Source organism: Cetorhinus maximus, chromosome 3, assembly GCF_964194155.1.
Source record: "Cetorhinus maximus chromosome 3, sCetMax3.hap1.1, whole genome shotgun sequence".
NCBI classification, from domain to species: Eukaryota; Metazoa; Chordata; class Chondrichthyes; order Lamniformes; family Cetorhinidae; genus Cetorhinus; species Cetorhinus maximus.
This window is the reverse complement of record NC_135881.1, coordinates 168,721,244-168,736,551: the sequence shown is the minus strand read 5'-3', so window position 1 is coordinate 168,736,551 and position 15,308 is coordinate 168,721,244. Positions and strand designations below refer to the sequence as shown.

The 15,308-nt window shown below is 40.6% G+C and overlaps 1 protein-coding gene across 1 annotated transcript; it reads left to right on the top strand.

Annotated features, from left to right (window-relative positions):
- Positions 1-2,571: 2,571 nt before the first annotated feature.
- rbfa (ribosome binding factor A) lies at positions 2,572-14,185 on the top strand. The gene is made up of 7 exons (XM_078539248.1): positions 2,572-2,987; positions 5,088-5,130; positions 9,063-9,236; positions 10,625-10,737; positions 12,556-12,640; positions 12,916-13,001; positions 13,637-14,185. The coding sequence occupies exons 1-7, from the start codon at positions 2,821-2,823 to the stop codon at positions 14,073-14,075; spliced, it is 1,107 nt and encodes a 368-aa protein (XP_078395374.1). The 5' UTR covers positions 2,572-2,820; the 3' UTR covers positions 14,076-14,185.
- Positions 14,186-15,308: the final 1,123 nt, after the last annotated feature.

Genomic DNA, 15,308 nt, shown 5'->3' with positions numbered 1-15,308 from the left:
AATTATTTTTTAAAGTTGTCATTTAGCTTCTGCAAGATAGGTCTGTTCGCCAGACAACAATAGAACCCCCCTTCTCAGCAGATTTAATAACAATGTCAGGGTTGGACCTGAGGCAACGGAGTGCAGCAAGTTCAGAGGAAGACAGGTTTGAGTGAAGGCAGCAGAGAAATTGAGGCTGCCGGTGTCACCCCAGCTGTCCTGAATGAAAAGATCAAGATAGGCTGAGAGGCCAGAGGGAGGGGTCCAGGTGGAGGGAAACACTGGAGGTGGGTTAAAGGGTCTGTTGAGCAGCGGTGGATTCCTGGTCAAAGAAGTGGGCATGGAGGCAAATAGCTCAACGTCATGCTGTGCGCTAAAATTCATTAGGTGGATTTTCCTCTACATTGGGGAGACCAAAAGTAGTTTGGTGACTGCTTTACGGAACACCTCTGTTCAGTCTGCAAACATAACCCTGAGCTTCTGGTGGCTTGTCATTTTGATTCTCCACAATGCTCTCACACTAACATCTCTATCCTTGGCCTGCTGCACTGTTCCAGAGAAGCTCAGTGTTCACTTGAGGAACAGCACCCCATCTTTCAATTAGGCATTCTACAGCCTTCTGGAGTCAAAATTAAGTCCAACAATTTCAGATTGTAAACTCTGTCCCCATTTTGTTTCCTTTTCTTTGCATGTATGTTTTTCTCTTTTAACAGAAGCACACCTGCCCTTGGCACATATTTCGTTTCTATGGGCCTGAACTTCCTCGGAGTGGCAATCAGTGTCAGATTGCCACTCCGCTCCTAGATTTTACCATAATTTCTTTTCCAGCCCGTCTCGCCCGACCTTCCGACGCAGGCCGGGTGAGATCCAAGTAGTGCAGCTTGTCCCGGGGGCCTAGCGTCGAAGGGGACCTCAGTTGAAGCCCCCTTTTTTATGGCACTAGCTGCTGTAAACCAGGTAACTTAAAGGTCCATTGAAATTTAAAGTTCCTTGACAGGCCAGGAAGAAGATAAGTGTATAAGACAAGTGGGTAGGAATTGGGGGTGGTCTGTGGATGGAGGAGGTCAGGCTTTGGGGGTCATTTGGAGATGTCAGGCCTCGTGGGGGTGGGAGTGTGGGGCCTCAGAGGGATGGGGGAGTCAGGCCTTGGGGAGAGGTGAAGGAGTCTGGCCTTGAGGGGAATGGGGGCATTGGGCTGGCCTCAGGCTGTGGGGGTGGGAGTGTGGGGCCTCAGAGGGATGGGGGAGTCAGGCCTTGGGGAGAGGTGAAGGAGTCTGGCCTTGAGGGGAATGGGGGCATTGGGCTGGCCTCAGGCTGTGGGGGTGGGGGGGGCGGTTTGTGGGAGGGTCAGGCCTCAGGGGGAGGTTGGGCCTCAGGGGGGGTGTGGGGTGTTGGGCGTCATGGTTGGGGGGGGGGGGGTGTAGATGTCAGTCTTCGGAGAGGGCTGTTGGGTCAGGTTTCAGTGGGGGATGGGGGGTTAGGTCATGTCGGCCCTGGGGATGATGGTGAAAGTTGAGCCTGATCGGATGGGGGCTGGTAAGAGCCCTCACAGGGGTGGGGAATCCCGTGGGTTGTGGAGTCCCTGTTGGGGGTTGTAATCCCTTGGGGGTGGGAGGAGTCCTGTGGGGGCTGTGGAGGGAGACCTGGCTTGGGGGGGGGGGGGGGGGTGGTGGTGGAGGTTGGGGGAGTCCTGTGGTTCTGTACAATAGTTTCCCCGAAGTTAGAAGAGGTTTTAATTCTTCCATCTTCTTCTGGGTAACTATTGATGTAACCCAATCAGAACCATCCAAAGTTTGCGATTTAAATTGCATTTTCAGATGGTTTCCAGTGTAGGGCAATTGCCCAGGGGCAGATGCATCTCTGGGTCATTACCATGCAAACCTTACCTGTGAACCTCCGAAGGTGATTCCCCAGCGCATCTTTGGGATAACACCCCCAAAATGATCCCCTGGAGCTCAGAAGTTATGGCCCTTTGTTTCTTTTCTTGCCCCAGCACCATCCCCTTTGGCCCTATCACTAGTTCTTCTGTCATTCAATCTCTCCTGTGTTCCAACCTATCACAGACCTTTCCTTTATCCCACTCATCCCTTGCTTAAAACCTATTATAACTCTAACTTTTCCAAGTTCTAATAAAAGGACATCAACCTGAAACGTTGACTCTATTTCTCTCTCCACAGATGTTGTCAGACCTGATGAGTATTTTCTGATTTATTTCAGATGTCCAATATCCACATTATTCTGCTTTTCACAAATCAAACATCTTGAGAACTCCAGTGTAAACCTTGTGTTAAACGGCAACGGCACCACGTTGCAACGAGGGCAAGCTTCAAATGCAGTGATAATTGACAGCCGGGAAAGGAGGGCGCACGTGCATCATTGGGCGAGAATAACGCGAATGCGCAGCAATGGCATGTATCCGAAAGGGCGATGGTGCGCACGCGCAGCAATAATCAGGTTGCCACGCCAGGCGAAATCCGCGCACGCGCAGCAATGACCAGGTTTCCACACCGGGCGAAATCCGCGCACGCGCAGCAATGACCAGGTTTCTACACCGGGCGAAAGCGCGCACGCGCAGCAATGACCAGGGTTTCCGTTGCTGGGTGAAAGCGCGTATATGCAGCACTGGCAGGGTCCACTGGAGGAGCGTGACGATGTCAGTTGCTAGGACGTTGAAGGCCGAAGTGTCTTTCTGCTTATAAGGGGAGTTCCGGGTAGAAGTAAGCTCTCTTTTCACCCGCACTCCTCTTTCGACAGCGATGGACAAGCGGGCATGGTTGTAGGCTGGCTATTCGCCTTTACCCCACTCCGGATACCCCCCGCCGTGTCTTCCCAGTCGGCCCGATGGCAGCGGTTGGAGTGGCGAGCGCACTGCGCAGGTGTGCGGCGCGTGCTGACTGCCGCAAATTACAGGGTCTGCTGGTGAGCGGGAGTCAGTGCAGGAATGTGCAGACCACTGGCTATCTGTATGCAAAGAAAAGCTTATTGAAGAAATTCCTCTCCAAAACAAAGTGAGTGCTTTGTGCTGACGTGATTTATAATCAGCGTTGTAGTTTGTATAATTTTTTGGTGGCAGAGTGGCGGTAAAGCGAGTATATGATTTTAAAATCCCTGCTCCCGCTGATAAAATGTGAATGTTGCGCGTGTGTTTTAAGTGGAAGTTTCAATTATACTGTGTGTCTTCCTTAAGCAGAAGTTTTGTTCAGCTTTTGTATAGTATTGATACATATTATACCAACAGCCAGTGCAAAACTGAGTCACAAGCCTTCGTGGTTAAAAAAAACCCAGGGTAAATAAAAGAGCAAATCTATTCCAATGTCAGAGTTTACGGTATTTTGGAGATTGGTGAAGAAAACAAACGTGTATGAATAGAGTTTTGATTACTCCAAATTGAGAGCAGTTTGAATTGGTAGTATAATTCTGTGCTGTGTGGTAGCATGCAAACCTAATTAATTAAAATTATAATCTCAGATATGACTACATTGCATAACGATGGCACTCAGAGCATATACCTCTGCCATGGTGTGTCAACGTTTTTACAATCAGACAGCTCATGAGGCTTTCTCTTGCCTGGTTGATGCTTTATAACCACAAAGCTGAAAATTTATTTTTTTTAAGAGCTTTGAACCCACTGAGGAGGCTTTAAGCAGTTCCGCATCTAGCAATCTGCTCTGAATACTCTGCTCACGTTTTGACAGCTGTGACAAATTCCACCACAGCAGCTGAGACAACCCACAACATTCTAAAATAATCAACATTTTAAAAGGAAAAAGTGAATTCACACTATTTCCCGGTGTTAATGGATGCTTTAAAAAATTCAAGGGCCTGGATCTGCACCTTTGCTAGAAACTAATCAGTTCTTTCTTGGGCCATACCTTATCTGTGTACCAGATTTTGTTGAAATATGTCTTAGTTTTTGAGATATGTGGTTTACAGACAGGGGTGAAAATATTACCTCTGCCCACCTTCAGTGGCGGAGGTAATAAATAAAAACCAGAAAATGCTGGAAATACTCAGCAGGTCTGGCAGTATCTGCAGAGAGACAAAGAGTTAACGTTTCGGGTCGATGACCCTTCGTCAGGACTATGCTGATGAATATATAAATACAAGTTGTGGTTAAGTGGCCTACTGTACCTACGTAGTGTTCACATAACCTTAATTTGATTTATCCACCCCCTGCTCCTCCGTTGAATGATCTTAAAGTGTGAATCAAGCTGTCGAATTGCTCATTTTAATCTCTGCATTATTACAATGGTCTGATATAGTGTGCTATGTAATTTGTTAGGAAATAATGATGAAATGTATCTTGTGGATCTTTAGGAAAAATCCAGTGTAACTAAGTTGGCCAACTAATTGCCATTTGGGAATATTACAAGAAGATTTCTGTGGTATTTATAAGTACAGAGGTTGCTATAACAGCCCCTTTTATTGATAATTTAGTTTCATTTTAATATTCATAGAATAAAAACAAATAGATTTTGGCAAACTACACTGGCACTGGAAATTAATAGTCATTTCAGAATGAATCCTAAACCATTAGAGCCAGTCTTCATTAAAATTACAGAACTTGGGTTAAGCTTGCTACCACCATGTTCATTCCCGTCCGCAATGACAAAACTTTCAGAATTTTCCATGGGGATAACTTTGCATGTGTGTGAGCTTGTTTGGTGGTAGAATTGCGATTCACAACTGCAATGTAACTGTGTAGCTCCCAGCCTAAAACAATACCTTAAATATTTAAAACAAAAACAGAATTACCTGGAAAAACTCAGCAGGTCTGGCAGCATCGGTGGAGAAGAAAAGAGTTGACGTTTCGAGTCCTCATGACCCTTCGGCAGAACTGAAGTATAGTTAGGAGAGAGGTGAAATATAAGCTTTTGACCAGCTTATATTTCACCTCTCTCCTAACTATACTTCAGTTCTGCCGAAGGGTCATGAGGACTCGAAACGTCAACTCTTTTCTTCTCCACCGATGCTGCCAGACCTGCTGAGTTTTTCCAGGTAATTCTGTTTTTGTTTTGGATTTCCAGCATCCGCGGTAGCTTTTAGCTTTTTGTTTTTACCTTAAATATTTATATGCTCAGCCTATTGTTTTTTGACTGTCTATACAGGAAGAAGTTTTGGTATGAAAGCCCTACACTGGGATCACAACTGGTAAGAAATTTTTCAGTAAATAGCAAATGCAGTTTACAATTTATTATTTTTCTGACCGAGATAAAATAATTCTAGTCTTTGAGTCATGCAAGAAACTTTTAGTTGGTGTAATAGAGAGAGTTCATGTGGTTTCTCTAGGAGTAAAGAGCTTCAACAGTACTCATCGAGCCTCAAGCCATAAATTATCAATTTTGCCTCGTCATAGCAAAAGCCAAAATTGATACCCATCAATCATGATGTTAACAAATTACATTTTAAAAATAGACAATCACCAACAGCTTTGAATGAATCAAATCACTCAATTTTTCTTTACCATTTTTCTTCCTTTAGCAGTCTAGGATGTATCCAACTAGGTGACTTTTCTACTTTGAGAACTACCAACCTCTTAAGTACATTCTTTTTATCTATTTTTATTCTATGCATTTTCTCCTTTACTGTGACATTAGCAGCTGTCAAGAAATGATAATTTTCATAATATTATTGTGGTTTATTGTAAAGTAGGTTTATGGATGAGTGTAGATGGCTCCGTCTGTGTAAGCTTGAAATTATCAAAAGAAGTTAGGGGTAAAAGGCATTTGAAATGCTAATGAGTAAACATGGATGAGGCCTTAGCATGTAGGGTGTGAAGGAAATTTGTATTTTTTTAGATAAGTGAAAGAGTTGTTTGGGTTTAAAAGGGATGGTAGGATGTTTGCAACTAACTGGCAAGGTTATTATGTTTATTTTTCCCCAAAGGTACTGACCATATTAGCAACATGAAAGATTTTTATAATATGGGGAAAGTACATTTCCAAAGACATATAGAACAATGGAATTTACAGATTAAAGAGAGAGAAACATATATAAGGAAGGAAAGTTGATGCTGTGGGGCCATGTAAGATCTAACAGGAGTGTGTGAAACAGCCTTGGGGAAGCATCTGTCTATTTTTGCAAAAGTCTGCTGTGCCCAGTAACTAAAGTTGGAGCAAAGCCTTTGGAATAAACGTGCTGACTTGCTATTTAAATTAAAAATCTATTTTGGACTGTTGCCTTAAAGAGGGTGTGTAGTTGGGAGTCAGTTTAATTAAGAATTCGTATTACTACTGAATTCAGTGCACAAATCTTGTAATAAATACAAATTGCAAAACCATTTTGTTAGCTTGGCCAAGTTTCCCTTGTAGATTTGGTGCACCTGGGACACATCACCTGCCACGTCATAACACAGCATCTTCTTCTGTATGAAAACTGATGCAAAGTACTCATTTAGTAACTCAGCCATGCACTCTGCCACCTTTTTGGTTCCTAATTTTCCCCAACCCTCCCCCTGTGGCTACCATTTTCCTATTTACATCTTTTTAAAAAGACTCTTGGCTTCCTTTTTATGTTACTTGCTAATCTGTTCTCATTCTTTGCCCTGCTTGCTTCCTTCTTCAGTTCCCCTCAGTACCATTTGTATTCAGGTTGGCTCTCTACTGAATAATGAACCTAACATAACTGCAACTCCTTTTTCTCTCGCATCTCTATATCTTTAGTTGTTTGGGGAGCTCTTGCTTTCTCCTTTTTCTTTCTCCCTCGTGAGGATATGTCTAACGTGTACCCACATCATCTCTTTGAAGCCTTCCCATTGCTCATTCACTTTTTTACCTGCCAAGCTTCATTCCAGTCCCCTTGGTTAGATCCATTTTTAATTCAAATAAATTAGCTCTCCCCCAGTTGAGTATTTGCACATTTGATATTTTCTGGTTCTTTGTCATAACTACTCAAAACCTTAATGACATTGTGCTCACAGTTTTCCAAATGCCCTACCATTGAATCGTACTCCACTTCCTCTACTTCATTCCCAGCACTGGATCCAGCACTGCTTCCTTTCTAGTTAGGCCCGGAACATAACTGATCAAGAGAATTCTTGTACACATTTCAAGAATTCCTCCCCTCTTTGTCCTTTATACTGTTATTTTCTCAGACAATTGAAGTCCTCCATTATCACTACTCTAAAGCTCTAGCATCTTACTGCAATTTGCCTTCAAATTTCCTCCTCTACTTCCTACCACTTGGTAGCCTATAGCATACAACCAGCAACATAATAGTTTCTCTATTGTTCCTTAACTCTAACCAACCTATGTTTGAACTCTCTTGTACCTATACCTTTCTAGTGGTATAAAAGTATCTCTGATCAAGTTTGCCATGCTTTCCTTTTTCCCCCTTTCCCTATCTTTCCTGAATACATTTTAGTGAGGAAAATTAAGTACTCATTCCTCCCCTTGTTGAACCAGGTTCATCCTGGTGTCCCTCCCTCTGCCAAATTAGTTTAAATCCTCTCTTCCACCAGCATTAGTTAACCTATTAGGAAGACTATTGGGTTTTAAGTTGTAATGCTAGGACAGTGCAAAATAAAACCTAATACTATGCTTGACTACGAAATGTTGGTGTATTGTGCCAGGCTTTGGTCTCCACATGTGATGCAGGATATTGTAACCTTGGAGAGGGTATAGAGGAGGGTAACCAAAATATCTATTCTTAAGAGTCCTTACTTATGAGAATAGTGTAGAGTTGGAGTTTTTATTTTAAGAGAAACACAGATTTAGAAAGTCTGCAATTGAGAAAATGAAAGTTTAGATTTAGTTGGGTAGGTTTATTGTTATGAATAGGGATGCAAATAAAAATCCTTAGGCAGATGATTATCTTGGGAGCTAGTATTTCTTTTCAGGATCCTCTCCCTCTCCCTCTGGAACAGATTATAAAGCATTCAATGAGTATTGTTTTCGTGTAATCCTTCATAAGGAAGATGGATAAGTTCCTGGGAGAGGGATGAGAAACTATAGCAATGACAAGAGACTTGTACTGGGACTTTTTTCAATGGACTGGATGAGGCTTAGGGGAGATTTACTGTAAGTTTTTAAATTTATGAAGTGTTGTAATATCAGTAGGAAACAACCTCTGGTTTGGGAGTTGAGGTTGGTCAGTTTAAAACTCCTCACCTGAAAGCAAACTAAGAGGGTAGGATAAATAAATTATAAGATCTTTAGAATACTTTACTACAGGGAATAGTTGAGGCAGAGACCATTGCTTCTTTTAAGGGAAAAGTAAAGGAAAATACCCTTCCTCGAGCTAAGGATTATTGTCCAGGTCCCTGAAAGTGGCCTTTTAACTGCCAGACAGCCACTACATGTTGACTTCTTGACTGTTTGGGTGAGCAAATGGCATGTTAATGAGTCTTGGCCATTAAAATAAATCAAGCCTACCTGCTGCTTTTCTTTTATGGACCAGCTGTATGCCTTGCTGTATTTCTGCCTGGAAGTTAAAATAAAGCATAATTAGCCAAATGAAGTGAATGAATTGAGGGTCAGCTAGGTTTGGAATGATTGGTGGGTACTGCAATGTCCAGGAACTTTATTGTTGCTAGTTTCTTGATGCTTCTGACTTGCTATCTCAAATTCATTAGCACAAACTTTGTTAAGCAAACACAGGCCTAGGTCAGTGTGAATTTTGAACCTTTAAAGGAACACGTTTCTACTTAAACAGTTAAATAATTGTGCAATACACAGTGCAACACTTCTTGGGTTAATAAAACAGTAGCAAGTTGAATGAGCAGTTAACCTGTACTTTTGGTAACATTTGTTGAGTGAGCAATGTTGGTTTGAATGTGGGGAGAAAAGTGTTGTGGGATTTTGCTTAACATGAAAATGGACCACTTCATCTGAAAAGCAACAAAGCACCACTGAAGAGTTAGCTTTCATCATATGCTGAAGTTCTGTAGTGACCTTTGAGTACATAACCTTCTGATTTAAAGATGAGAGCACTACTGACTGGTCCAAGCTGAAACATTAAAGTTGAGATGAAATCAAATTCACTAGATTTGGCCTAGTTTGGATCTACCTTGATGTTTAAAAAGTAGTATCTTATTTATCTTGGCGATTTGCAATTGTTTGGTTTCATTTGCTGTTTTTGTATAGTTTTACAAGCCCTCCAGTTTGGAGAACGTATTGAAACCTCAACGCAAGGTGCAGAAGGAGGACACTATCCGAATGAGAACACTCAATAATGTTCTTTATAAAGCAATCACAGAGCTGTTGAACAGTAATGAAGTCAGTCCAGAAGTATATGACCACAAAGTTGAGATATCCAAAGTATGTACAACTTTATTATCATAATGTATTATTCTATCTAAAGGCAGCGGACAGGAGAAGGAAACAATATGAACAATTTTAATATCAAAATTTTTAAATTTACTGAGAACTCCATGAAAGCCCATCAGAATGCAATCTCCCTACCAGCATTGGTGTTGAACTGGATTTATTTTTAACAAGCAACATCGTACATAATATGCAGACCGTTGATCCATCTAGTTATCCTTCTGTACCTCCTATCGTATTTGTTATTTGTTTGTAAATAAAAGCTCTATTTCTTGGGAATTCGTCCAATCTTTTATTTTGAAATCTAACATGACACTCTGTTCCAATACTCCCTTCTCTTGTCACTCTACCAACTACCACCCTGTGATAATCTGTTCCAAAGTACAATTACCCTTATTGCTATATAAAAATACCAACATTTCCTCTTGTTCTTTCACACCAATCATTTTCAATAGTGTTTCCTACAGTCTTATACCTGAAAGGAAAATGTTATTAACTCCAGATTTTCCATACCTGTAAAACTCTTGCCTGTACTGCGTGCCACATCATCCTCTTCCCTGCAGAGAGTGAAGCCCCAGAGTTGCTTAGTAATCCTACCATTTTCCTGTCTTCAGATACCATCTTCTATACAAAAATGCATTCGGAACTACACGTTTTGAATTGGGTCTCTGTGTAAAAATCCTACAGATTGATTTGGATAACTGCCTCCAGGCTTCCTCAGCATCTTGACCAGATTTCAGTCAGGTCTTAACACTCCCAGATGTAACTTATTCTCATTTATGTGAAAGCATGGGTCTTTGTGGGTCCTTCTTAGTGACTGTAACTAGAAACTGAGTAAACAGTAGATATTTAGAATGTAAAGACAATTCTATAGTAGGAGCAGAAGGAATGGATTTGGATGTCAGCAGTTTAGAAAATGCCAAGGGAATTCTTCCTGTTTGCCATTTGTAGTGAGATTGTAAATGCCTTTTTTAAAGAATGTCATTGATTTTGCTACAAATCACTTTCAGTTATCTTATAATAAAAATGTAAGAGAAGGAACACAATCTCTGGGAAGGTAAATTTTATTCTGAAAATGCTGAAAAAACTTCTTAAAACATCAAAACCAAGGGATGGAATGTTTAATCCAGAGGGTAGAACTTCTATTCTCTAGATTGAACATTTCATCTTTTGGTTTCTTTGGGACAAATTAGATGTTCTTTTATTTGAAGTCTGTAAAATTATTTGTGATGGTATAAATAATACTGGATGATAACCTGGCTGCATTGATAGTTCAGGATAAAACCTGCTGAGTCCTGACGATCTGCTAATCAAGATTGAATCCACAGCTGTACATAAGTTCAGAGATTCATAAATATTTGGATTGGCTGCTGGTATTATAGGTTCTTTTGACTGTGAATTTTTCGGCATGTCGAGTTTACTGGGTGGCAAGTGGTTCCATGGCAAAAGATGATCGTGTTCAGCAAGTCTTGGATAAATATTCCCCACGTGTAAGGTAAGTGTCATCATCACCATTTTTCTATTAAGTTGTGCATCATTACACTGGCAGTTAGATGTTAACTAAACCACATTTGAGTACTGCTGAGAAAAGCGACATGCTGTCGAAGCTTTTCATCTTGCATTCATCAGGTCAATTCACAATTATACCAAAATAAAGGGGACAAAAATTTGTATTACATGAGAAGAGAGTGCTGATTAGATTGGCAAGTGGACTATGATTGGTAGAGGCATTGCCATGGAGAATGCACCAGGGAACAGTTAACTGCCAAGCTTTTGTTCAAATTCAAACCAGGCAGGTGGACTCTGGTCAAGTATTGTCATGGGGAATGAACCAAGGAATGGCTATCCCCCAAGTGTTTGCTTAGTTGAAAAAGGCGCAATGCATGAACATGCTGCTTCTGTCTGCAAAGGATTGGGCTCTGTGAATATATGTAGCTTCTAGCACTTGTAAGTGTGCTAAAACATGAGCCTGACTGATAATCTTAAATTGGTTTTCTGAGTAATTCTTGGCACAGTCAGGATTGCTTGCCAAATGTTGTGCAATCGTGGAATCACATCTAATGTTGGACACTGTTTTGAGTTTTGCAAGCACGGGCTGGTTGGGTACGGTTTGTACTTTGCCTGTTGCGAACAGCCAACAGGACATACTGTTTGATATGATCTGCCAGTCATTGGGATATGCTGCCTACATATCTGCAAACACACCGGCACTGAAATTCATGTATCACATTACTCATTAATGCGATAGGCTGAATGCCTTTTTGGCTTGATGGCAGTGTCCTGTTAGTGGAGAACACCACGCATGTCGCTACTGCATAGTAACAGCTCACTTCACCTGTCTCAAAAATTTGAGCAACACCTTGCCCTTCCAGGGTAATCTGAGTTAGACTGGGCATTTTTCAGGGCCGAAAGTGGTGGCCTTAGGTCACCAGAGTTTGCGAGATATACAGTGAGCAGCGATCTGATCAGGGTAACCATTATCCCACAGGATGGCTTTAATGTGCCCTAATTCAGCATCAAGCTTGTATGGTGAGCAAATTGCTCAGGCCTTATTTATGAGGTTGCCAATAAGTCCAATCTTGTCCGTATGGAACTGTAGGAATCCCAATGTGTATACTGATCAGTGAAGGTAGGCTTGTGATAGACAGTAGTAGACAACTTATTGGCAGATTTCTCAACTAGCATGTCGAGGAAAGGGAGCTCATTTGACTGTTCCATTTCAAAGGTGAATTTGAGCACAGGATGGAGCCCATTAAGGTGTGTAAGGAAGTTCTTACCTGCAGCTGCCAATTCAAATATAGCAAATGTGCAAGGGGTAGAAGATTAGATGTCATTCCATCGAAGATGAGTTTCTCATGGAAACTGATAAAGATGTTTGCAAGAGCTGGGCCTGGTGAGGACCACATGGCAACACCATCTATTTGGGCACATATAGTGTTGTTAAAACTGAACTCAACTGCACGCATTGCTGAGTTCATAAATTCAAGGAATGGTGCATTCTCTATGGCAATGCCTCTATCAGTCATTTGCCAAGTAAATTAGCACTTTCTCCTCATGCAGTATAAATTGTTGTTCCCTTTACTATTGGTATTCTTGCGAACTGTTCTGATGACTGCAAGACGAAAAGCTATGACAGCATGTCTTTTTTTCAGCAATACTCAAAGTTCCATATTACCAAATTACTATTTATAAGCCACGTTTACCGTATCTATAGTTTTCAATGAAATAGGATATTGAGAATACAGTGGGAGCATTAATTGATTTAGAGGGGGACAAATTCCAAACAAATCAAAATGTCCTTTTTAATTTCTAGACACCTTCTTATTACTCAGCAAGTCATGGGCAACGTTCCTCCAGTGGTCTTTGTTAAAGACCAACAGCAAACAGCAATAGCTGAGGTGGGTAATCATTGTAACGAATTTCTATGATGAATGATGTGCAAATAGACTGAACACCAGCAAATAAGGCTTCATGTATTGTTACACATTTTTTGTCTGTTCTGAACAGAATAATGTACCTACAGCTCAACAAGAACATGATGCATTTGTCATTGACAATTTGACAAGACCATAAAAAAGAAAGATAAAACACTTAACTCGTGTATATCATTTCTTTTTAACATACAGGTTTTTAAAGCAGATTGTATTAAAACAAATTTTACTTCTTAATACAGGTAGAAAGATTGTTAGAAATTGCTGATTATGGCTCTGAAGAAGAGACTGCAGATACTGGGCAAGTTTGGAACCCAAAGCATTTTAGGTAATTACCATTTATAACATTTTTAAAAAGGTGTTTTAATCCTGCAAATTTGATCTTTTTATGATCTTTGAGACAAAAATAAAGGAAGGACCATGATATTGGTAGCTAATTTGATGTGTTTCTGTCATGCATGCAATGTAAACTCATACTCGCACCAGTGAATAGTTGCCAGTCCAGTGACCACTTGAAGAAGGCGTGCAGCTTATAGATTCCATTCTCCTGGTTGCAGCAGAATGATCTGATCATTAAATCAGGGGATTATTGGGAGGGAATACTGAATCACCCAAGTACAAATTTCAAAAAGTAACATTTTGGGGTGCAATATCTGTGTAATTTGAGACATGTCATTTGGTAAGTGTAGCATGTTTGGAAGGAATAGGGATTTTGGACCTATGGTTCCCAAAAGTCCCTTCACTGGAGTTTTCCCGTGTTAAGTTTGGGTTTGTTGTAGATGAATCGATAAAGATTGATTTACTATGATTAGTCAACTCCATTATCTTTGTATAATGTGACTATGAGGATGGTAGAAGGTGAATTACATGGATCTTGGTTTTTTTTATCTAGCAATTGCTATGTACAGGAACACTTGATTGTTTAAAAAAAATTATTTTCTCTATCACCTTTTTCCCTTGTAGACAAGTTCCTCCAGACTCTACTTGGAAACTTACTTCTCAAGAATCTAGTCCAGTCTCATCTGACCTGCCTCCATCATCTCCTGAAGTGGATCTTTTTGGTATTGACCATGACTTACTGAACAGACAAATATTGGAATACAAAAAGAAAAGTAATGGAAACTTATTGGAAACAAATAGTTTTATGTTACCAGAACAGCACCAAGAGCAACTTGCTCACCTTAAAAAACTAAAGAGAATAAAGAAGAAAAAATCCAAGTACAAGTTTGATGATATCACACCTGAGATGTACTTGTTAGAAAAGTATAACATGGACTCTACAATGGCCGACACATTGTCAGACAGAGAAGAGGAACTGAAGGAAATGAATGAGGAAGTGAAGGAACTCGAGGTGGAGGAAGAAGATCCGAAAAGTCACTTGAAATCTCTAAAAGACATATAGTTATTAAAGTGTGTACTTGTCTCTCAATCTTTACAATTTGTAATTAAATTTATGTTCTGTAGTGCTGAGCCACTGAACTTTATTTAAATAAACCACAAAATGTAACCCTTCACCTTCCCTAGGTTCCTTTTTTATGAAAAGCTGAGTGTTGTGACTACACATGGGAATCATTCTCTGGTTCGAATTCTTCAAAACTTTGTTAAAACTCTTTGGATAAAGTGATCAAGTAGTGATGTGCATTGAACAGTTGTATTTTGCTGCGGTAGGTATGATGAAAGAAATTGCAGTCCATCCAGCTGGTCCCAAAGTTCAAAATGTAGCATTACGATTCAGTTTGTTATAGCTTTCTAATGCTCTGAGTTCCTGAGTCCAGCCATTGCAGGGAGACATTGAGGTGTATTGAGCATGGTAATCCAAGATTTGATTATCACTTGATTAATGCACCCACCACTGAGTTTTTTTTTCTTGGCTGTTCTTTCATTTCTATAATTATTAGCTAAAATGGGCGCTGCGAGACCCATTTTTATTCATGTATTTTTTTTTAAAAAGAATACAACAATGTTTCAAACTTGGATTCCACAGTAGGGTTAATTATATTTCCACTGTTATAGCACCAGATTGTCTACTTTGATATCCTGACTTTGACTTGTTTCTTTGCACAAAAATTTTTATAGATGTTGTCATGAACGCTGAACTTTTCAAGATGATAAAGGTCCCTTTAACTCAAAATAAAACAGATGGTTCTGAAAGGAGGGGTGATGAATTCCTGGTTTAAAAACTTTCATTTGGAAAAATGTCTGTGCATTTCAGGTTGCCATAGTGATGGGAGTTGAGAAGGAAGAGAAGCTCAAATAGAAACCCGTTGAGTTGCAGTTTATAACATCTCTCTCAGAACAGGAAAAGCTGCTGCTGAGTAGCAGGGAGAAAAGAATTGGAACTCCCCCAGGTCCAAATCTCTGTTCTGTAGGAAACAACAGGGAGCAGAAGTAAAACTTTCTGAAAAAAACAGTTTTATCAAAGATGACTAAGCAGTTTAAATGGGGTCGGATACATGAACCTCTGGAATTCTAGGTTGTCAGGACTCTTGTGACTCAAGGGAGAGGGGGAATTTATCAAGATGTGCGTTGCTGGTGATAAACTCAGGCAGAATGGACCAATTGTCAAAAAACCCTGGTACTTTTGACCTGGCATGGCGAGGAGTGGTAAACCTCTGCTGGAGAGCTAGGAGAGACT

Bases quoted from the DNA above. Each gene is read 5' to 3' on its own strand.
- rbfa (XM_078539248.1), top strand. From the start codon at position 2,821: ATGGCAGCGGTTGGAGTGGCGAGCGCACTGCGCAGGTGTGCGGCGCGT. The intron at 2,988-5,087 runs GTGAGTGCTTTG...CTGTCTATACAG, and splicing joins AAATTCCTCTCCAAAACAAA to GAAGAAGTTTTGGTATGAAA. The intron at 12,641-12,915 runs GTGGGTAATCAT...TTCTTAATACAG, and splicing joins AGCAAACAGCAATAGCTGAG to GTAGAAAGATTGTTAGAAAT.